Source organism: Oratosquilla oratoria, chromosome 44 (assembly GCF_046742065.1).
Source record: "Oratosquilla oratoria isolate Oo_2021 chromosome 44, ASM4674206v1, whole genome shotgun sequence".
Classification (NCBI taxonomy): domain Eukaryota; kingdom Metazoa; phylum Arthropoda; class Malacostraca; order Stomatopoda; family Squillidae; genus Oratosquilla; species Oratosquilla oratoria.
In genome coordinates, this window is record NC_134820.1 from 32435366 (window position 1) to 32458080 (window position 22715).

The 22715-nt window shown below is 39.5% G+C and overlaps 1 protein-coding gene across 3 annotated transcripts; it reads right to left on the reverse strand.

Annotated features, from left to right (window-relative positions):
• Window positions 1-437: 437 nt before the first annotated feature.
• LOC143022430 (uncharacterized) lies at window positions 438-22150 on the reverse strand. Of its 3 annotated transcripts, none has more exons than XM_076180653.1 (4): window positions 21937-22150; window positions 15665-15693; window positions 13526-13662; window positions 438-2152 (listed from the first exon to the last, which is right to left on the reverse strand). In XM_076180653.1, exons 1-4 carry the CDS (start codon window positions 22028-22030, stop codon window positions 1444-1446), a joined length of 969 nt encoding a protein of 322 aa, XP_076036768.1. In that variant the 5' UTR covers window positions 22031-22150; the 3' UTR covers window positions 438-1443. The 3 variants fall into 3 exon arrangements, with proteins under 3 accessions (XP_076036768.1, XP_076036769.1, XP_076036770.1); XM_076180654.1 differs by lacking the exons at window positions 13526-13662; window positions 15665-15693 and adding exons at window positions 2840-2976; window positions 4729-4757 and having other exon boundaries at window positions 21937-22131; XM_076180655.1 differs by lacking the exons at window positions 13526-13662; window positions 15665-15693; window positions 21937-22150 and adding exons at window positions 2840-2976; window positions 4729-4757; window positions 11231-11446.
• Window positions 22151-22715: the final 565 nt, after the last annotated feature.

The following is a 22715-nucleotide window of genomic DNA, read 5'->3' on the forward strand; positions in this document are numbered from 1 at the left end:
CACACCCCTCCACCCTCCCTCCTATCTTAGCACCTCCTAGATGACGGGTCATCCCTGCACCCTGTCCACTGCCCTGGGTCAGAAGCAGTGTCGCAGGACACAGCACATCCACAGCAAGGCCGCTTCATTAAATCGGCGACCCCCCCTCTCCGTCCCCCCATATAAAGGAGGGCTGGTAAAAAACTGATTGGCAGAAATAATGGATGATAGAAGTCACAAATAACTTGGTGATTTTTTATTAAGTTACATTCCAATTATTCTGTATAATTGGTCTGTAAAGGTGTCATCAAAGTCTCCAAAGTTTGGACATTAGATCTATATAATACCTAATATGGGATGTCTAACTCAAAAATTATTGTGTAAACTATGGGATACAAGGTTTACAAAATAAAACTTGGAATTCTAGCAAATTATTTCCAAAGGACAAGTAGAAACTATTGTTCAATCTGCATGAAATTGGTATATTTAGTGCCATTACATAGAACATTAAAGAAAAGGTAATCTCTTTATGGAACAAAGTGTTAATAATTGTACAAGGATAACCAATGAATTCTTGTCTTAATAGACCTTATCTGTTGTCTATCTATGCCAAAAGTTTTTTTTTTTTTTCCTAAAACACTAATACTCGAAACTGCTTATTATAAGAACATAAGAACATAAGAAATAAAGGAGACTGCAAAAGACCATAAGGCCTACACTAGGCAGCTCCGTATCCATCACCACCTGTCATCCCCATCCATAAAGTTGTCTAATCGTTTTTTAAAACAACTGATAGTTTCAGCGCTTACTACATGGTTACTAAGTTTATTCCATTCATCGACCACCCTATTTGTAAACCAATTCTTGCCTATTTCCTTCTTAAATCTAAATTTGTCCAGTTTATACCCATTACTGCGAGTCCTGCCCTGTTGTTTTATTATGCAGGTCTGATATCTTACAATATTCACAATTTTGCAATATTGTTTAAAATGATACACAAATAAACATAGGATTCTCCCTTCACCTGGTCAGACTTAATGTAATGTGCACAAAAACCCCAAATGTGATAAACAAATAGTTATTTGAAATCTTGTCTGTGTTGCATTAGTACAAAGCCATATCTGTCTTTGTTTAATAGGAAAAAGATGGGAGCAGTCACTAGATGTCTTCTCTCCTTGTGTTGGAGAAGATGTCTGATGTTTCTTGCTCTTGGTCCTTCCTCTAAAAAAACAAGTGTCAACTCAAATGGTTCCATCTCCATATGTATTTTGTTTTCTCACTCTTGGGAAAATGAATGCCAATCCTTCACAACTCCATCTCTGCGTTGATTGTATATGTAAGATGGGTGGCTAGGAGGTGATTCCTACACCTACATCACAGGAACACTTTGTTGCAGATGCTGTACAATCACAGATGGGTCGAAATCGTGTGTACTTTGTCCATGTGGTCCCGAAGTTGCCAAAATTACTTGTCATCGTCATCGTAGTCGTAGTAGTCATAGTAGTCATAGTAATCATAGTAATAGTCATAGTCATAGAAATAATCCCACCAAGAGTAAGGCTGCCAGACACAGGAAAACCCAAATTCTTTGCTTTTCTTGCCACGATCATCTCTACCTACATCAACATTTTTGTCAGGTTTGTCCTTTTTCCTATTCTCCTTCTTACTGTCATTGTCTGCAATGCTTCGGTTACGTCGACGTTTCTTGTCTCCACCTTCCTCCAATATTTTCTGTCGTAGAATGTCTCTAGCTCTTTTCCCTCGCTGTGATTCTTCTTTCTGTTTGTCTTCCTTTCCCCTTTCCTTGGAACGGTTTTTGCGCTCTCTCTTGAGTTTCTTTCTTTTCCCAAATTCAGCCTTTTTCTTGTGGGTAGGTCTGTGCTCTGGCTTTATTTCCTGCAAAATCCTTTGGCGGCGGCGTTGTTTTCTCCCGGTATCAGAATCCTTTCTCTGCTGGGTTGCAGCACTCAAATTCACGCTGGTTCGCAGATTGGAGATATCGACTTCCGTCTCCCCATCGCTGCTGTAGGTGATGGTTACACCCTCGTAGAATATACCACCGGGGTCCCGGTTGCCACACACCTGGTACCACTCTCCGTTTTCTTCTAATGTCATAGAAGCCAGGCAAGCACCACCATCTGTGGCTGGGAGGTTGAACTCAGAACATGTAAGCCTGGAAAACAAAGAGAAACCTAAGACAGGAGAACGAAATTTTATAAGGATTGCAAGGGCTTTCCTAAATAACTTGCTCCCAAAATGTCGATATCATACCCACCCCTAAGCGCCTACTTTAAAAAGATGTAGGGTGGGAATCCCCAAAAATGTTCATTACCAAAATGTTGAAAATTTCTCCTAAAGCATCTACTGAAAAAAATATGTAGGGTGGGGACTTCCTAAAAGTTTTACTTCTAAAACGGATTTCTTTTTATCCTAAGCATCCAGTACAAACATGTACTAGTTAAGTTGACAACACGTTTTGATCATGAACCGAAAGGGTAAGCAGGGGTGGGTAAATTTAGGCAGCAGTAGTTAGATCATACAGACATGCATAAATGAAAAGGCCACTGATTGTGCATTCACAGAATGAGCGCCACAGAGATGAACAAAAGTGAAATAAATACAGTTGAAGTTAATTGAGAGAAATCTTGAGCCCAGTCTGGAGACCAAGTGTCAGTCACTCAGGGCTGCACATTCAGGTAGATGTGAGGGGGTTGACGGGTTTGGAAATAGGCAACTTTGCTGGTTATTTTTTATATAGCTTGTAATGACTGATCAGTTAACAATAAAAACACATAGATTATTTTAGCAACGCAGGTAAAAGCTTAGAATATATTCAATATCCACAGAAGGGTGGACATACACAATGGGGAGGGACGGGTTGATTTTATAGGTGCACGAAGTCTTGCTCATGGAGGATCCGCTCTTCATTTTCTCAGTAAACTTCAGGACGCCAAAGGCTTGAGTGCTTGTGTTCCCGCAGGCAAGAGGCTCCATATTCTAGAAAAAAAATAAAATAAAATAAAATAAAGGAGTTACAATAGCATTTGAATAAGGGGTGAGTGTTGTCACTAAGGAACAGTGATCCGTGGTGGTGTTTGGTGCTTTGAACATAAGAAGGAGAGTGCAAGAGACCATGATGCCTACACTAGGCAGTTCTGTGTCCAATACCACCCATCATCCCAATTCATAAAGTTATCTAACCTCTTAAAACAACCAATACATGGTTACTAAATCTATTCCATTCATTGACCATTCTATTGGTGAACCAATTCTTCCATATTTCCTTCTTAAATCTAAATTTGTCCAATTTCAATTCATAACTACGTGTCCTGCCCTGTTGTCTTGATATAATGATCTTGTCTGCATCCCACTTGTTAAAGCCCTTGATCCACTTGAAGAGCTCTACAGAGTGTAAATTATGGTGCCCAAAACTGTCCTCGTAAGGTAAATTTCTGGGCCCAAGTATAATTTTGGTTATTCTCTTCTGTACTGATTATAGTGAATTCATATCTATTCTATAGGACAGAGACAAAAAATGGAATACGGGACACCTAAACTGGAGAGGTATATGTACGATGTGTACCGGCTATGTGAAACGCACCAAACAAGCTCACAGCTCCAAGTCCTGCTTGATTGACCTGTACATTTTCTTTTTCTTGCTTTAAAGGGATGTGTCCATTGTATATTTTGTTTCAAGAAGCAATGTATTACATATGTTGAAACATATATATAAATTTTCAGATATTGTTGCTTTCGTATTTATATACCTCTAAAATGTATCTTTTTTTTTTCTCAATTTGTCATGCGAAGTGTTTAAAATCTTTGAAAAATGGGACAAAGCGCGTCTCAGGGAGGGTTGGAACGAAACGTGGGATAACTGCTTTAAAAACGGTATGATCCCGTATAATACGGGACGTCTTGTCTAGATAATGCCAGATAGAGTCTGATAATACCTCTGCACTGTTATCCGTAATCGTCCTAACAATGTTTCCTGGATTTAAGGTACGGACTCACTAGCACTCCCAAGTGTCTCGCACTCCGTTTTCTCTAAAAAGATATGTCTGCTTTCTGGATTATGTAAACCTACGTTTAACACACTGCACTTCAAGATATTGAAGTCCATTTGCCATTTGACCAACCATGAGAACAATTTTGTTAAGATCGTGCGGCGACGTTGGGACGACTCACCTAGCAGACAGTCTATAGTCCTATCGTTATATTTAGATCTTTGTCAAAGTAAATACCATTCATACCAAGTAGTTGTCAAGGAGAATAATGAAATAGCCATGCGGCAGACAGAATAGAATTATATCATTTGATGGTAAAAAGATGAGATGAATCGAAATCTTTTGCCACTAGAACGGTTTGCCATGGAAGTGAGCAAAGTAGTCTGACGCCACGATAAAGAAACATGTACCGCATGTCAAGGAAAGGGTTATTTTTTGTATTTATAAACGCCTCTAGAGTTAATAGGAATACATATATATATATATATATATATTATATATATATATATATATATATGTATATATATGTTGACTATATTATGACAAATAAGATTGAAGGTGAAAGAAGTAGACGAGAAATTCTCCCATTACTCATCGTCTACTTCTTTCACCTTCAATCTTATGTATATATATATATTATATATATATATATGTATATATACACATTTATGTTTATGTGTGTGTTAATTCCAATTCAGGTATGATTGTACAAAATCACAAATACCGAGTTAAAACGCCATACCTGGAAAAATTGGTGATCTGGAGCCGCTCCTGAAATATAGGATAAAAACTAGTTACCAAAACATAAAACAAGCCTGGCATGTCAATATTTTTGTGCATACAGTTTATATGTAAGTTATGGTCGTATACACACACTCGCACACACATACACGCGTCGGTCAAAGTGACAACGAAGTTTGGAACTCCAGGAAAATTCAAGTTTCATCGATATCAACAACGGGGAGTACCTTTGTTGTATTAGTAGGGAAGGGGAAAGCTCGTGGTGTAGTGGGAAGGTGAAGAAAAAAGTGAAAGAGAGGGATTACTGAGGAAAATGGAAGGAAATGAGGAAGGGGACGAACGGGCCCCGGATGTTAGAAGGAGTGTAAACAAAAGGGGTGCAGAACACATAGACGAGGAAGAACAAGGAAGTAGAAGTGTCAAAAGCAGAAATATAGATAATAGTAGATCAATGGAAAGAGAAGATAATTGCTTTTATGGATTTAATGAGGGAGGAGGTGACAACCTCACCCCGACTAGTAAATCTAGAGGAGAAACTAAAATAAAAGAAAAAAATGAACGAAGCATGGAAGGTTAGGTTTAACCAATTAACACTAGTTACCCATAGAGTTGATAATCTGGAAGAATTAAAGAAGGAGAATCAAAACCTAGCTAAAGAAATAGAAGAATTAAAAAGAAAGTTAAGAGAAGTAAAGAATGAGAATGAGGAATTAAAGAGGAATAATAAAGAGAATATAGAGTTCATAGCAAAAGAGGTAAGTGGTTGGAAAAAAAATCCACCACCATCACCACCACTAATAACAACAGCATCTATAGTATACCATCAAGAACAACACCACAAATACCATCACCACCACCAACAACAATAACAACAACACCACAACCACCACCAACAACAACAACAACATGAACACCAGCAACACAACACGAACACTAACAATACTAACACTACCAACTGCCACACCTTAACGTTATTATAATAAAATATGTTCATGTCTGTCAGTATCATGCCCTTACGTGAATATCATATGTATATTTTATATCTTACATACATACATACATACATATATATATATATATATATATATATATATATATATATATATATATATATATACATATGTGGTGATTGGTTTGACGACACCACCAACACCATCACCACTATGACGCATAGCACGCTGGGCCCTTCTCAAATAAAAACACTCTCGAGCCATATGCTGTTCTGCTGAAGTTGCATATCGGAAATCAACACATTTTGGGATGTTTACGAAAAAGGCATGTGTTTCCATTGGTCATTTGTAGTATACAGAGAGAATCTTAACCATTCATAATAAGTTGTAGGAGGAGTCTATAACATCCAGAGGTTTCCTTATAGCCAGAAATAGTGTAAATTTGAGTCTTCAGCCTTTTCTCTTGGGAGCATGGCAGCAGTGTCAAGTTCGGGCGTATCTGAAATCAAGTTATTCGTGATTCGAGTAATATATCTAGAGAAAGGTCTGCACAATCGAATCTTTACGTCCAGCCTCACACACCCGCACACTCGTACACATCACAGTTATTTAATTTGAATATGAATTAATATCTCATAATGATAATAAAAGTCACATACTTAGGAAACATTAGTCTCATTCACCACCAAATGTGAAGTGATAATTTCTTGTACATACGTTTGTTCGCGTTCCTTGTTATTCTAGTTATCTAGGCCACAGCTACCACTTACTTATACTTATCTATATTCATTCGTAAACAAGGAGCACACACACACACACACACACACACACACACACACACATACACACACATACACACACACACACACACACACACACACACACACACACACACACACAAAAACACACATATATATATATATATATATATATATATATATATATAGAGTGGAAGGGTGGTGAGATAAACACCGAGTAATGTTGGAGTGTAAATTTACTGACGTTTCGTCCTTAACAGGACTTCTTCAGAGTATGTAATGTTGGAGTGTAAATTTACACTCCAACATTACTCGGTGTTTATCTCACCACCCTTCCACTCATTCTGTCGTCCTTCTGTCCAATATATATATATATATATATATATATATATATATATACTATTATATATATATATATATATATATATATATATATATATATATATATATATTGGAAGTAGGCCGTTAATAATGCATGCGTTGTTAAAGTCAACAGCTGAGATAGCATTATTCTGTTTATAGAATATCTTTTCTATGTTACGCACCAATGTGCGGTCGTCTGGATGCAGATTTCTGAGTAGAGTACTGAAGTCCATGGTGTTTTCCTCTAGACGTCTTTCGGCTCTAATTAGCCATCTTCAGGAGGTGTTGTCTGGTTGAATTGTTGACAGAGAATGACGCGGTTTGATCGTATGGCGGTATATATCGGCGGAGAGCGGAGTGCCCAAACGTCCGCCCGCCAATCAGCGCGCGGGGTGCATCCTCTGTCTTCTCGTTGGTAACGACGTTTCAGGTTGCTGCTGTATATTAATAGCGGGTTTTTGGTTGTAAATTAGCACCGCTTCTGTCATCTTTAGTCTTCTGGTGTCATTGTTTCTTTCAATGATGGTGGTGGTGCCTTCCATATGGTGTCTCTTAAGTGTTAGTCCATGCTCGTACAAGTAGTGTCTTCTTATGGCGCCGTCCTGCAGATGTGCTGAAATTCTCTTAGACAGTGTTGTAGTAGTGATGCCAATGTACCGAGAATTTAGGCGACTGCAGTCACCACTGGAACGTGTATGTTGGTACACGACGTTCACCTCTTGCATTTCACTTGTCTTAGGGAGGCAGCTATTCTTGACAACTAACTTGGATGTCCTTCTTGTCATCTACTACAAAACAAGGAGGACATCCAAGTTAGTTGTACTTTACCATAGGGACATGATACCAACACCACCACCACCACCACCAACATATCCCCTTGCTGAATAACAACACGGTTTTAGAACAATACACTCTACAAACACCTCTGATTAACCTCACAAAGAATTTTTGGTGTCATATATTCAGATAAGACCTCACACAGAACACTTGTCATAACACTAGATATCAGTTAAGCTTTCGACGTCATCCCACGCCACAATCTCACAAACAAAATATACAGCGGCGGCGCCAGGAATTTTTAGTTGGGGAGGCTAAGGGGGGGATGAGCAAATTTTTGGGGTGGCTTATGGCACTATAATTTCCGCGTTAGTGGCAATCCGAAAGGCGTAGTCCAAGGTCCGGCATGGGGTCAAAGGGGCCGGCCTAGGGTCCTTGGTGGGGTCCAGGGGCACCGCCCCTGACGGGAGCTCTGCTAAGATTTTTTGTTGGGGGCTGAGGAGGGACTCGACATGTTGACGAGGGGGTGGTCTCAGAAAATAAACTCAGATGATGATCATTCACGAACATCTGAACATGGGAGGCATACCATGCTGTTTTGATCCCGGTAAAAATGTTGATTTTCTAACCTCACTTATCTATTGTTCGAGTGAGGTATATCGAGTTTCCAAACCCACTGCTGGAGGTCTATTATTATCACTTCACCGAGCTGCTGTTCCACTTAGGTTACAAAAAACTGCACGGTACTTTGGGCAGGATTGTAATCAAAACCCCTCCTACATGCTCTGCATGCTGTGACTAGGGTTTCTTGAGCTGGATTAAATGTCTATGAATGGGGTATTATTGTCTGTCAATCATCAAATTGTGTAATTGGGTAAGGAAGGAAACCAAGTGTATATTTTTACCGTGACCAATTCATCATGCAGCACATGCAAAGGAAATTCAGGGCCAATGTGGAAATTCAAAAGCTTCTTATATAGTATTGTGGGCCCTGGCATCTAATCACCCTTCTAATATCAGTTATATCTGGTTTTCCATATAAATACGACCCATTCATATTGGCACCATCTCAAATATGACAGAGAAAAATCAACGTGGGTAGGGGATAAGAATGAATGCGAAGAAAAGTTTAAGAAGAGTTAAGAACTATGATGAAGTTTGGAGTGTGACAGAGGTCAAATGTAATATAACTTGGGTGCGTCGAATTTATATATATACATACATTATATATATGTGTGTGTGTGTGTGTGTGTGTGTGTGTGTGTGTGTGTGTGTGTGTGTGTGTGTGTGTGTGTGTGTGTGTGTGTGTGTGTGTGTGTGTGTGTGTGTGTGTGTGTGTGTGTGTGTGTGTGTAAATTCCACTACAATATTGTATTATAACCTATTATAAAGTATTTTTATATTATCGGTATTAAAGCAATGATTGGTATTAACTAAAAATTGTCTATTAGCATAATCATTAATACAGTGTAATTTTGTAGTTTGAAATTATTTATAAATGGTTTCTTCTACTCCAGCAGTAAACATTCACCGACCCCCTGATTATTAATCGACCCCCTTTCGACTCCCTGGCTATTCATCGACCCCTGCGGGGTCGATATCGACCACTTTGAGAACCCCTGGTCTATATACTTTGGGAATACTATTGTCGCCTGGCCACGCCCTGATTCGTTGCATAGCCTATCTCAGATAGGCTATGCATATATGTCACACATTACAGATAGGCTATCTGTAATGTGTGACATTTCTACAACGGGTTACAGGTGATTTGAGGCGTGGGTCATATATAATGAAAACAGTTGAACTTGCATAACGCCATAATAATACACATATATTGTCCTCATTTCAGATGGTAGGGCTAGCGCTGATGGCTGAAAATCTTTTAGCCCTGGCCATTAAAAATTCCACTTAATAAAATAATTTCAATGAGTGATTTAAATTTTCAATTTGCTCATTTCAGCTGGGGGGCTAATGGGGGGCTGACCACTTTTTTGGGGAGGCTAAAGCCCCCCCAAGTCCCCCCTTGGCGCCGCCGCTGAAAATATGTAACACAGATGTGCGCAATAATATCAAAAGATGACTGACCAATTATCTGGTAGGTAGAAATTCCTATGTGTCATATAATAACCAGACATCGCATACTGGAAACTTTAAGAGTGGAGTACCACTGGGTTCAGTTCTATTCCCTGCACCCTTTAATCTATACATGCACGATATACCCACACCCAATACCTTAGAAACACAAATCTCTTCTTACTCAGACAACATAACAATGACGTGCGCACACCGTGACGCGGACAAAGTTACAGAAATACTACAACCATACCTCGATACACTCAATTCCTGGTCCACTACAAATAAACTCAAAATAGACCCAATTCTCACCAATTGGACAGCGGAACACAAATACATACCACACCTTTATATTAACAACACTCTCATACCACACACACACACTCACACACTCACACCTAAGATTCTTAGCGTAATATACGATACATCCATGTCATTCAAAGAACACATTACAAACATAAAGACAACGCACACCTAGGCGCGCGCTTAAATCAATTGCAGGAACAACACTTGGACAAAACAAACTAATAAAACAGTATACAAACAATGCGTACATTCAGTGATAAATTGTACGAGCCCCGTATACAAAACAAAACCATAAAGACACTTACAGGCTGCACAAATACAACATCATGAAATGAAATTACTCAATGTCAAGGATCACCTTGACATGAGAGGGAGCACACAAGCACTTGCCACAGCCTCCACAAACAAAACGCACACACTACACTACACAGCAGAACACCCACGCACGCCAGGAAACATCAAAACAGCACCTAAATATCTACATCACACAAATGCTCTCTTCTCTTCCTCCACAACCATTAGACACGAACCTCCAGAAGTACAGTATATCCATAATCATATCACTCACTGCTCCTTCAACAGACTGAAAGACAATACATTGCTGCATGCCAGACCCCCTAATATCCATCCCGCTGAATACTCTCTTTCCCGAAAGGACAGAATCCACCTGGCCAGACTGCCATGCACCCACCATCCAGCCCTTCTACTACACTGGAAGTGGCTGGATGACAGCATTGCAGACAATTGTCCACTTCACCCCATACTATGCAACATATCATGTAAGACTACATGGTACACAACCACGCACGCCAACAACACAATATACACTCTATAAATGAATTGTGGGGATATCCCGTTCCAGCCGTGACGTTCCTCAGGGACATGGAACTGTTCGGCTAGACAGTCTAGGGAACGACAACAACAACAACAACAACAACAACAACAACAACAACAACTATAATAATAATAATAACAGCAGTGATATTAACAATAATGATACTACTACTAATAGTATTAATAATGATAATTATGATAACGATAATAATGATAATAACAATAATGATATCAATACTAATGATACTAATCTATCTATCTACCCATCTGCCTATATACTAAAAAGCTTCTCCCCCTTTTTAAAGCGGACAAGTAGTCCCAAATTGAAAAAAAAAAATCTTTCTATTTCCCCCCCGATCTCTTCCTCTCTCTCCTCCACTCTTTAATTCTAGTCTCTGTCACCTGTACTGTTACACACAAATTGAATGGTCTGGTAACTCACCCATAGTAAGAGTTGCCGTGAGAAATTGTATCAGTAATATTCCATATATCCGTTGCCAGGTTCTTACTCCTCTACGGAGAGTCGCGACCCCCATTTCCGAGAGCGCGGGTGGACGGGATGAAGTCTGCAATCGGTATACTCGTAGTCACTTGTATTGCAGTCGACGGGCGAAGATTATGCGTGCGCCAACATCGAAGGACACAATGACTTTGCCACGTCCTGTTAGGAACATCTGTCGGTGCAGTACGTAATTGGGTAGAGATGCTTTTCCTCGATTGGAAGACCAGGTGCAATCACACTTGTATGCCGCCCACACACCTTGACTACCTATCGTTGTACGTGTCAAATGTATTGTACTGTTCTTTGAAGGTTACACACACACACACACATATGTATATGTGTGTGTGTGATTCATCATGGTCTTGGATCACGTGCTGGACTCGTGATCGACAACTATTTCTCTCCCGGAAGAGGGCTCAGAGCTCATATATGACTAATCTGTGGGTAATGCTGTGACCTTACACGCACACACACACCCAATTCCCCGCCCACGAGAGTTGGAGTAACAACTCACAGCGCATCGATACTGGATTTATTTCAGCCCTGGGCGGGATTCGAACCCGGACCGCGGTAGTGGCGGCCGCGAACGCCACAACTGCGCCATCGTGTGTGTATTTACCTAGTTGTATTTACCTAGTTGTATTTTACGGGAAGGGGAGCTATGCTCGTGGTGTCCCGTCTTCATGTCTCATTTCATCGAAACTGTTTTTAAATTCTTGTATTGCTTTTGCACACACCACTTTCTCATCTAGCTTGTTCCAAATGTCTATTACTCTGTGGGGAAAGCTGTTCTTTTTCAGATCTCTTCTATAGCTGTCTTTCTTGATTTTCTTTCCATGTCCTCTTGTACTTCCATCATCCCATTTTATTAGGTCCTCTCTATCAATATTTTCTAAGCCTTTCATGATTCTATAAATAGTTATAAAATCTCCTTTCTCCCTTCTTTGCTATAATGTCTGTAGCTCAATTTTTGCTAGTCTCTCTTCATATGATAGTTTTGAGAGTGTTGGTGCCAATTTTGTAGTTGCTCTTTGTATTCTTTCAATTTTTGTTGTACATTTTTTTGTACTTGGTGACCACATCGTCGCTGCATACTCAAATCTTGGTCTTATCAAAGTGATTAGTATTTTCTTCACAATTTCTTCATCCAGGTACGTAAATGCCACTTTGATTGTTCTTATTGAATTATAAGTTTCTCCAAAAATATTGTTTATATGTTTTTCAGGTGACATATTATTCATGATAATGACTCCCAGGTCCTTCTCATTTTCTACTTTTTTATTCTTTCTTCTCCCAATTTATATGATCTTACTATTCTTTTTTTGCTTTTTTCAAATTCCATTAGACTACACTTCTTAGTATTGAATTCCATCTCCCACTTCCTACTACATTCCCATACTTTATTGAGATCACTCCGTAGCGACTCACAATCTTCTTCAGTGTTCATTTTTTTCAACATTTTTGCACCATCCGCAAAGAAGCTCATATAACTTTCAATTCCTTTATCCATGTCATTAATATATATAGCAAACATTATTGGGGAAAGAACTGTTCCTTGTGGAACTCCACTTATTACTTCATCCCAATTTGAGTGTTTGTCTCTTATCACGACTCTCATTTTTCTTTCTTGCAAAAAGTCTTCCATCCATTTAAGCAGTTTGCCCTGTATTCCTCCTGCAGTATCTAATTTCTTAAGCAACTTCTTATGTGGTACTTTGTCAAAAGCTTTTTTCAGGTCTAGATGTAGGGTGGGGACTTCCTAAAAGTTTTACTTCTAAAACGGATTTCTTTTTATCCTAAGCATCCAGCACAAACATGTACTGATTAAGTTGACTACACGTTTTGATCATGAACCGAAAGGGTAAGCAGGGGTGGGTAAATTTAGGCAGCAGTAGTTAGATCATACAGACATGCATAAATGAAAAGGCCACTGATTGTGCATTCACAGAATGAGCGCCACAGAGATGAACAAAAGTGAAATAAATACAGTTGAAGTTAATTGAGAGAAATCTTGAGCCCAGTCTGGAGACCAAGTATCAGTCTCTCAGGCCTGCACATTCAGGTAGATGTGAGGGGGTTGACGGGTTTGGAAATAGGCAACTTTGCCGGTTAGTTTTTAGGACCACGACATGCATCCACTATACTGCATTGGTCCATATATAGCTTGTAATGACTGATCAATTAACAATAAAAACACATAGAGTATATTCAATATCTGCAGAATGGTGGACATACACAATGGGGAGGGACGGGTTGATTTTATAGGTGCACGAAGTCTTGCTCATGGAGGATCCGCTCTTTAGTTTCTCAGTAAACTTCAGGACGCCAAAGGCTTGAGTGCTTGTGTTCCCGCAGGCAAGAGGCTCCATATTCTAGAAAATAAATAAATAAATAAATAAACAAATAAAAAAAATAAAGGAGTTACAATAGCATTTGAATATGGGGTGACTGTTGTCACTAAGGAACAGTGATCCGTGGTGGTGTTTGGTGCTTTGAACATAAGAAGGAGAGTGCAAGAGACCATGATGCCTACACTAGGCAATTCTGTGTCCAATACCACCCATCATCCCAATTCATAAAGTTATCTAACCTCTTAAAACAACCAATACATGGTTACTAAATCTATTCCATTCATTGACCATTCTATTGGTAAACCAATTCTTCCATATTTCCTTCTTAAATCTAAATTTGTCCAATTTCAATTCATAACTACGTGTCCTGCCCTGTTGTCTTAATATAATGATCTTGTCTGCATCCCATTTGTTAAAGCCCTTGATCCACTTGAAGAGTTCTATTAGACCACCATCCACTCTGTGTCTTCCTACAGAGTGTAAATTATGGTGCCCAAAACTGTCCTCGTAAGGTAAATTTCTGGGCCCAAGTATAATTTTGGTCACTCTCTTCTGTACTGATTATAGTGAATTCATATCTATTCTATAGGACAGAGACAAAAAATGTACCGTATATAGGGTGACCAGATTTTGAAAACTGGTATACGGGACACCTAAACTGGAGAGGTATATGTACAATGTATACCGGCTATGTGAAACGCACAAAACAAGCTCGCAGCTTCATTGACTTGGACATTCTTTTTCTTGCTTTAAAGGGATGTGTCCGTTGTGTATTTTGTTCCAAGCAGCAATTTATTACATATGTTGAAACATATATATAAAATTTCAGATATTGTTGCTTTCGTAATTATATACCTCTAAAATGGATCTTTTTTTTTTTTCTCAATTTGTCATGCGAAGTGTTTAAAATCTTTGGAAGATGGGACAAAGCGCGTCTCAGGGAGGGTTGGTACGAAACGTGGGGTAAATTCTTTAAAAACGGTATGATCCCGTATAGTACGGGACGTCTTGTCACCCTGACCACGGAGTCTAGATAATGCCAGATAGAGTCTGATACCTCTGCACTGTTATCCGTAATCGTCCTAACAATGTTTCCTGGATTTAAGGTCCGGACTTACTAGCACTCCCAAGTGTCTCGCACTCCGTTTTCTCTAAAAAGATATGTCGGCTTTCTGGATTATGTAGACCTACGTTTAACACACTGCACTTTAAGATATTGAAGTCCATTTGCCATTTCACCAACCATGAGAACAATTTTGTTAAGATCGTCCGGCGACGTCGGGACGACTCACCTAGCAGAGAGTCTATAGTCATATCGTTATATTTAGATCTTTGTCAAAGTAAATACCATTCATACCAAGTAGTTGTCAAGGAGAATAATGAAATAGCCATGCGGCAGACAGAATAGAATTGTATCATTTGATGGTAAAAAGATGCGATGAATCGAAATCTTTTGCCACCATAACGGTTTGCCATGGAAGTGAGCAAAGTAGTCTGACGCCACGATAAAGAAACATGTACCGCATGTCAAGGAAAGGGTTATTTTTTGTATTTATAAACGCCTCTAGAGTTAATAGGGATATATATATATATATATATATATATATATATATATATATATGTGTGTGTGTGTGTGTGTGTGTGTGTGTGTGTGTGTGTTTGTGTGTGTGTGTGTGTGTGTGTGTGTGTGTGTGTGTGTGTGTGTGTGTGTGTGTTGACTATATTATGACAAATAAGATTGAAGTTGACCGAAGTAGACGCGGCGTAATGGCACATTTTCCCATTACACCTCGTCTACTTCTTTCACCTTCAATCTTATATATATATATATATACATATATAAATATATATATATAAATATATATGCAAAGTAGACCACTTGCATAAGTGAACACACGTACCCGTGTTCTTATTAGCATATATATATATATACATATATATATATATTTATGTTTATGTGTGTGTTAATTCCAATTCAGGTATGATTGTACAAAATCACAAATACCGAGTTAAAACGCCATACCTGGAAAAACTGGTGATCGGGAGCCGCTCCTGAAACATAGGATAAAAACTAGTCACCAAAACATAGACAAACCTGGCATGTCAATATTTTTGTGCATACAGTTTATATGTAAGTTATGGTCGTATACACACACTCGTACACACATACACACGTCGGTCATCAAAGTGACAACGAAGCTTGGAACTCCAGGAAAATTCAAGTTTCGTCGATATCAACAACGGGGGAGTACTTTTGTTGTATTAGTAGGGAAGGGGAAAGCTCGTGGTGTAGTGGGAAGGAGAAAGAGAGGGATTACTGAGGAAAATGGAAGGAAATGAGGAAGGGGACGAACGGGCCCCGGATGTTAGAAGGGGTGTAAACAAAAGGGGTGCAGAACACACAGACGAGGAAGAACAAGGAAGCAGAAGTGTCAAAAGCAGAAATATAGATAATAGTAGATCAATGGAAAGAGAAGATAACTGCTTTTATGGATTTAATGAGGGAGGAGGTGACAACCTCCCCCGACTAGTAAATCTAGAGGAGAAACTAAAAAAAAAAAAAAAAATGAACGAAGCATGGGAGGTTAGGTTTAACCAATTAACACTAGTTACCCAAAGAGTTGATAAACTGGAAGAACTAAAGAAGGAGAATCAAAACCTAACTAAAGAAATAGAAGAATTAAAAAGACAGTTAAGAGAAGTAAAGAATGAGAATGAGGAATTAAAGAGGAATAATAAAGAGAATAAAGAGTCCATAGCAAAAGAGGTAAGTGGTTGGAAAAAAATCCACCACCATCACCACCACTAATAACAACAGCATCTATAGTATACCATCAAGAACAACACCACAAATACCATCACCACCACCAACAACAATAACAATAACACCACAACCACCACCAACAACAACACCAATATGGACACCAACAACACTAACAACAACAACAACACGAACACCAGCAACACAACACGAACACTAACAATACTAACACTACCAACAGCCACACCCTAGCGTTATCATAATAAAATATGTTCATGTCTGTCAGTATCATGCCCTTACGTGAATATCATATGTATATATTATATCTTACATACATACATACATACATACATACATACATACATATATATGTATATATACATATGTGGTGATTGGTTTGACAACACCACCAACACCATCACCACTATGACGCATAGCACGCTGGGCCCTTTTCATATAAAAACACTCCTGAGCCATATGCTGTACTGCTGAAGTTGCATATCGGAAATCAACACGAGTTGGGATGATAACCAAAAAGGCTTGTGTATCCATTGGTCATTTGTAGTATACAGAGAGAATCTTAACCATTCATAATAAGTTGTAGGAGGAGCCTATAGCATCCAGAGGTTCCCTTATAGCCAGCAATAGTGTAAATTTCAGTCTTCAGTCTTCTCTCTTGGGAGCATGGCAGCAGTGTCAAGTTCGAGCCTATCTGAAATCAAGTTATTCGTGATTCGAGTAATATATCCAGAGAAAGGTCTGTACAATCGAATCTTTACGTCCAGCCTCACACACCCGCACACTCGTACACATCACAGTCATTTAATTTGAATATAGATTGATGTCTTATAATAATAATAAAAGTCACATACTTAGGAAACATTAGTCTCATTCACCACCAAATGTGAAGTGATAATTTCTTCTACATACGTTTGTTCGCGTTCCTTGTTATTCTAGTTATCTAGGCCACAGCTACCACTTACTTATACTTATCTATATTCATTCATAAACAAGGAGCACGACACACACACACACACACACACACACACACACACACACACACACACACACACACACACACACACACACACACACACACACACACACACACACAAATAAAAATATAAATATATATATATATATATATATATATATATATATATATATATATATATTTTGGAAGTAGGCCATTAATAATGCATGCGTTGTTAAAGTCAACAGCTGAAATAGCATTATTCTGTTTATAGAATATCTTTTCTATGTTACGCACCAATGTGCGGTCGTCTGGATGCAGATTTCTGAGTAGAGTACTGAAGTCCATGGTGTTTTCCTCTAGACGTCTTTCGGCTCTAATTAGCCATCTTCAGGAGGTGTTGTCTGGTTGAATTGTTGACAGAGAATGACGCGGTTTGATCGTATGGCGGTATATATCGGCGGAGAGCGGAGTGCCCAAACGTCCGCCCGCCAATCAGCGCGCGGGGTGCATCCTCTGTCTTCTCGTTGGTAACGACGTTTCAGGTTGCTGCTGTATATTAATAGTGGGTTTTTTGTTGTAAATGAGCACCGCTTCTGTCATCTTTAGTCTTCTGGTGTCATTGTTTCTTTCAATGATGGTGGTGGTGCCTTCCATATAGTGTCTCTTAAGTGTTAGTCCATGCTCGTACAAGTAGTGTCTTCTTATGGCGCCGTCCTGCAGATGTGCTGAAATTCTCTTAGACAGTGTTGTAGTAGTGATGCCAATGTACCGAGAATTTAGGCGACTGCAGTCACCACTGGAACATGTATGTTGATACACGACGTTCACCTCTTGCATTTCACTTGTCTTAGGGAGGCAGCTATTCTTGACAACTAACATGGATGTCCTTCTCGTCATCTACTACAAAACAAGAAGGACATCCAAGTTAGTTGTACTTTACCATAGGGACATGATACCAACACCACCACCACCACCAACATATCCCCTTGCTGAATAACAACACGGTTTTAGAACAATACACTCTACAAACACCTCTGATTAACCTCACAAAGAATTTTTGGTGTCATATATTCAGATAAGACCTCACACAGAACACTTGTCATAACACTAGATATCAGTTAAGCTTTCGACGTCATTCCCCGCCACAATCTCACAAACAAAATATACAGCGGCGGTGCCAGGAATTTTTAGTTGGGGAGGCTAAGGGGGGGATGAGCAAAATTTTGGGGTGGCTTATAGCACTATAATTTCCGCGTTAGTGGCAATCCGAAAGGGGTAGTCCAAGGTCCGGCATGGGGTCAAAGGGGCCGGCCTAGGGTCCTTGGTGGGGTCCAGGGGCACCGCCCTGACGGGAGCTCTACTAAGATTTTTTGTTGGGGGTTGAGGAAGGACTCGACATGTTGACGAGGGGGTGGTCTCAGAAAATAAACTCAGATGATGATCATTCACGAACATCTGAGCATGGGAGGCATACCATGCTGTTTTGATCCCGGTAAAAATGTTGATTTTCTAACCTCACTTATCTATTGTTCGAGTGAGGTATATCGAGTTTCCAACCCCACTGCTGGAGGTCTATTATTATCACTTCACCGAGCTGCTGTTCCACTTAGGTTACAAAAAACTGCACGGTACTTTGGGCAGGATTGTAATCAAAACCCCTCCTACATGCTCCGCATGCTGTGACTAGGGTTTCTTGAGCTGGATTAAATGTCTATGAATGGGGTATTATTGTCTGTCAATCATCAAATTGTCTAATTGGGCAAGGAAGGAAACCAAGTGTATATTTTTACCGTGACCATTTCATCATGCAGTACACGCAAAGGAAATTCAGGGCCAATGTGGAAATTCAAAAGCTTCTTATATAGTATTGTGGGCCCTGGCATCTAATCACCCTTCTAATATCAGTTATATCTGGTTTTCCATATAAATACGACCCATTCATATTGGCACCATCTCAAATATGACAGAGAAAAATCAACGTGGGTAGGGGATAAGAATGAATGCGAAGAAAAGTTTAAGAAGAGTTAAGAACTATGATGAAGTTTGGAGTGTGACAAAGGTCAAATGTAATATAACTTGGGTGCGTCGAATTTACATATATATATATATATATATATATATATATATATATATATATATATATATGTATGTATGTATGTATGTATGTATGTATGTATGTATGTATGTATGTATGTATGTATGTATAAATAAATTCCACTACAATAATGTATTGTAACCTATTATAAAGTATTTTTATATTATCGGTATTAAAGCAATGATTGGTATGAACTAAAAATTGTCTATTAGCATAATCATTAATACAGTGTAATTTTGTAGTTTGAAATTATTTATAAATGGTTTCTTCTACTCCAGCAGTAAACATTCACCGACCCCCTGATTATTAATCGACCCCCTTTTGACTCCCTGGCTATTCATCGACCCCTGCGGGGTCGATATCGACCACTTTGAGAACCCCTGGTCTATATACTTTGGGAATACTATTGTCGCCTGGCCACGCCCTGATTCGTTGCATAGCCTATCTCAGATAGGCTATGCATATATGTCACACATTACAGATAGGCTATCTGTAATGTGTGACATTTCTACAACGGGTTACAGGTGATTTGAGGCGTGGGTCATATATAATGAAAACAGTTGAACTTGCATAACGCCGTAATAATACACATATATTGTCCTCATTTCAGATGGGGAAGGGGTTAATGGTAGGGCTAGCGCTGATGGCTGACAAATTTTTAGCCCTGACCATTAAAAAATCCACTTAATAAAATTACTTTGATGAGTGTTTTAAATTTTCAATTTGCTCATTTCAGTTGAGGGGGCTAATGGGGGGCTGACCACTTTTTTGGGGAGGCTAAAGCCCCACCAAGTCCCCCCTTGGCGCCGCCGCTGAAAATATGTAACACAGATGTGCGCAATAATATCAAAAGATGACTGACCAATTATCTGGTAGGTAGAAATTCCTATGTGTCATATAATAACCAATCGTCGCACACTGGAAACTTTAAGAATGGAGTACCACTGGGTTCAGTTCTATTCCCTGCACCCTTTAATCTATACATGCACGATATACCCACACCCAATACCTTAGAAACACAAATCTTTCTTACTCAGACAACATAACAATTACGTGCGCACACCGTGACGCGGACAAAGCTACAGAAATACTACAACCATACCTCGATACACTCAATACCTGGTCCACTACAAATAGACTCAAAATAGACCCAATTCTCACCAATTGGACAGCGGAACACAAATACATACCACACCTTTATATTAACAACACTCTCATACCACACACACATACTCACACCTAAGATTCTTAGCGTAACATACGATACATCCATGTCATTCAAAGAACACATTACAAACATAAAGACTTAAACGCACACCTAGGCTCGCGCTTAAATCAATTGCAGGAACAACACTTGGACAAAACAAACTAATAAAACAGTATACAAACAATGCGTACATTCAGTGATAAATTGTACGAGCCCCGTATACAAAACAAAACCATAAAGACACTTACAGGCTGCACAAATACAACATCATCAAATGAAATTATTCAATGTCAAGGATCACCTTGACATGAGAGGAAGCATACAAGCACTTGCCACAGCCTCCACAAACAAAACGCACACACTACACTACACAGCAGAACACCCACGCATGCTAGGAAACATCAAAACAGCACCTAAATATCTACATCACACAAATGCTCTCTTCTCCTCCTCCACAACCACTAGACACCAACCTCCAGAAGTACAGTATATCCATAATCATATCACTCACTGCTCCTTCAACAGACTGAGAGACAATACATTGCTGCATGCCAGACCTCCTGATGTCCATCCCGCTGAGTACTCTCTTTCCCGAAAGGACAGAGTCCACCAGGCCAGACTGCGATGCACCCACCATCCAACCCTTCTACCACACTGGAAGTGGCTGGATGACTGCATTGCAGACAATTGTCCACTTCACCCCATACTATACAACATATCATGTAAGACTACATGGTACACAATCATGCACGCCAACAACACAATATACACTCTATAAATGAATTGTAGGGATATCCCTTTCCAGCCGTGACGTTCCTCAGGGACACGGAACTGTTCGGCTAGACAATCTAGGGAACGACAACAGCAGCAACAACAACAACAACAACAACAACAGCAACAACAACAACAACAACAACAATCATAATAATAATAACAGCAGTGATATTAACAATAATGATACTACTACTAATAGTATTAATAATGATAATTATGATAATGATAATAATGATAATAATAATGATATCAATACTAATGATACTAATATATCTACCCATCTGCCTATATACTAAAAAGCTTCTCCCCCTTTTTAAAGCGGACAAGTAGTCCCAAATTTAAAAAATCCTTCTATTTTCCCCCCGATCTCTTCCTCGCTCTCCTCCGCTCTTTAATTCTAGTCTCCTGCATTTCCCTTTTGTCTTCCAATAATCTCTGTCACCTGTACTGTTACACACAAATTGAATGGTCTGGTAACTCACCCATAGTTAGAGTTGCCGTGAGAAATTGTATCAGTAATATTCCATATATCCGTTGCCAGGTTCTTACTCCTCTACGGAGAGTCGCGACCCCCATTTCCGAGAGCGCGGGTGGACGGGATGAAGTCTGCAATCGGTATACTCGTAGTCACTTGTATTGCAGTCGACGGGCGAAGATTATGCGTGCGCCAACATCAAAGGACACAATGACTTTGCCACGTCCTGTTAGGAACATCTGTCGGTGCAGTACGTAATTGGGTAGAGATGCTTTTTCTCGATTGGAAGACCAGGTGCAATCACACTTGTATGCCGCCCACACACCTTGACTACCTATCGTTGTACGTGTCAAATGTATTGTACTGTTCTTTGAAGGTTACACACACACACACACATATGTATATGTGTGTGTGTGATTCATCATGGTCTTGGATCACGTGCTGGACTCGTGATCGACAACTATTTCTCTCCCGGAAGAGGGCTCAGAGCTCATATATGACTGATCTGTGGGTAATGCTGTGACCTTACACGCACACACACACCCAATTCCCCGCCCACGAGAGTTGGAGTGACAACTCACAGCGCATCGATATTGGATTTATTTCAGCCCTGGGCGGGATTCGAACCCGGACCGCGGTAGTGGCGGCCGCGAACGCTACAACTGCGCCATCGTGTGTGTATTTACCTAGTTGTATTTTACGGGAAGGGGAGCTATGCTCGTGGTGTCCCGTCTTCATGTCTCATTTCATCGAAACTGTTTTTAAATTCATGTATTGCTTTTGCAC

Excerpts from the sequence above, each read along its gene's own strand:
- LOC143022430 (XM_076180653.1), bottom strand. The coding sequence starts at position 22,030 with ATGGGGGTCGCGACTCTCCGTAGAGGAGTAAGAACCTGGCAACGGATA. Across the intron at positions 15,694-21,936 it reads CACGGCAACTCTAACTATGG|GAGCGGCTCCCGATCACCAG; the intron begins GTGAGTTACCAG and ends CCTATGTTTCAG. Across the intron at positions 2,153-13,525 it reads AACCCGTCCCTCCCCATTGT|GCTTACATGTTCTGAGTTCA; the intron begins GTATGTCCACCA and ends TTTGTTTTCCAG.